Raw genomic sequence first — 2,179 nt, 5'->3', positions numbered from 1 at the left:
AAAAAAAAAAAAAAAAAAAAATGGTATTGACATAAAGATAGATGAATGAAAAAACAGAAGGAAGTCCAGAAATAGACCTGCTTATATGTGAACAACTAGTCTATGACAAAAACACAGACAGTTCCATGGAGAAAAAATAGGTTTTCAGCAATGGGTGCTAAAACAATTGAATATCCATGTGTAAGAAAATAAATGACATCTGTTTGGTTCTTACCTCCCACTTTATAAAAAATTAAAAATGGAACATAGACCTAAATATGAAACCGTCTGAAAGAAAGCATATGAAAATATCTTTGCGACCTTGCATCACAAAGATTTCTAAGGTATAACACCAAATGCACAGTAGAAGAACAAATTGATACATGGGACTTCATCAAAATAAAAAGCAAAACTTATGCTCTTTAAAAACCACTGTTAGGAGAATAAAAGAACAAGCCACATATTGCAGAAAATATTTGTAAAGCATGTATCTGATGAAGGATTTATACTTTGAAATACATCTGAAATATATTAAGGACTCTCAAAATTCAATAATACAAATAAAACCCGATAAAAATGTAGGCAAAAGATGTAAATTTCACCAAGGAAGATATACAGATGGCAGATAAGCGCATGAAATGTTGTTAGACATTATATGTTATTATGGAAATGTAAATTTACAAAGTTTAATGAGCTATATTACCCATGTACCAGAATAGCTCAAATTAGACTGACTGTTCCAAGTGTTGGCAAACATGTAGAGTAACTGGAACTCTTTTACACTGCTATAGCTTCTTCAAATGTTAAAGTGTATCTGCCCTATGACCCCACTATTCCAGTTTCAGTTATTTACCTAAGAGAAATTGTAACATATGTCCATACAATGAAATGTACGTGAATGTTTATAGTAGCTTGCTCCAGACTGGAAACAACCCAAATGTTGATGAATAGAATGGATAAACAAATTTTGGTGTATCCATACAATGGAATACACAAAAATAAAAAGGAACAAACTATTGATATGTGCAACATGAATGAATCTCAAAATCATGCTCAGTAAAAGAAACCAGACAAAAAGTATATATTATTCCGCTTACATAAACTTCTGGAATATGACTAGAATATGAAGTTCTAGAAAGTTCTAGGAAACTAATCTATAGAGATCTGTGGCTGCCTGGGAAGATGTATGGAAAGATGCCCAGCACTACTAATCATCAGATAAAGCTTTTGTTGAAAGCATCCCTTGTGGTTCTAAGCTAGAGCCGTGCTTGAGAAACCTGTCGGTATTGTTCCTGCTGGCTGGTTGTTCGCTGATCCCAGTCTGCTTTCGTTTTCTTTATATGCCTGACAGATGAAGGGTTTAACAAAGCAGTTTGTTTTAAATAAGCAGTTGTCTGCCAGAGAATCTTTGGAAATAGATTGCAAGATAAGAAGTTTGCAGAATAGGGTGTTTCCCACACGCTGGGTTCATGATCAGACAAAGGGAATGTGAAAGCAAAATAGTTACGGGAGGAGGAGGGTGATGTTCTACCAGTCCCATTAATTTAATGTATTTTTTTTTAGGGCAGAGTCGACTTTTGAGGGTGACAGAAAACCAGAAACAAGTGTGTCGGTAAGATAACTTTTATTATTTTAAGGCAATACTTCTCCAGTTTCAGTTATTTGTATACCATCTTCAAGATATGTCATAGCTCTGCTCTTATCTATATTTTTCTCAATTAAATTGATCTTAAACTATTTTGAAATGAATGATTTCACCTTCACATGGAAAATCATTACTTGTAACAAATAGTAGGTAAGCCCCCAAATAAGTACAATTGACAATCGCAAGTGTAGTCTCTTGAACTACACTTTTACTTGATTTACTTATTATTATTTTATTCACTGCATGCAATGGGCTTTATTAGCTGTAAACTATGAAAAGGTAAATCTGCCATATGGATGGACAAATAACCCCAACTGACAAACTCAGCAGAAGGTAGCATTTCATGTGAAATCTTATTTGATGGCATATGAGTAATGGAAAATTGAAAGACTGCTTAAGTCAGTCGTTTGCCACTGTAGCAAATGCTCATTTAACTTTGTAAAGAGTCCATTCACCCAAATGAGAGATGATGGGTACTCTCTCTTATTGTGACCCAAAGGGGCAGCACTTAGTGAGAATGGGCACTGCCTATGGAACAGGTACTTACAGCCAGAG

At 34.5% G+C, this 2,179-nt stretch overlaps 1 protein-coding gene across 1 annotated transcript in view; it reads left to right on the top strand.

The window, feature by feature from the left end:
* Positions 1–2,179, top strand: part of SYCP2L (synaptonemal complex protein 2 like) — a 95,929-nt gene that overhangs the window by 47,929 nt on the left and 45,821 nt on the right. The window contains 1 exon segment of the mRNA XM_037737867.1: positions 333–342. Within this exon segment, the coding sequence (XP_037593795.1) occupies positions 333–342 (10 nt within the window).

Source organism: Cebus imitator, unplaced genomic scaffold (assembly GCF_001604975.1).
Source record: "Cebus imitator isolate Cc_AM_T3 unplaced genomic scaffold, Cebus_imitator-1.0 Scaffold43, whole genome shotgun sequence".
Taxonomy (NCBI): domain Eukaryota; kingdom Metazoa; phylum Chordata; class Mammalia; order Primates; family Cebidae; genus Cebus; species Cebus imitator.
Note: the sequence above shows the minus strand (reverse complement) of the source record. Positions and strands in the feature narration are given on the sequence as shown.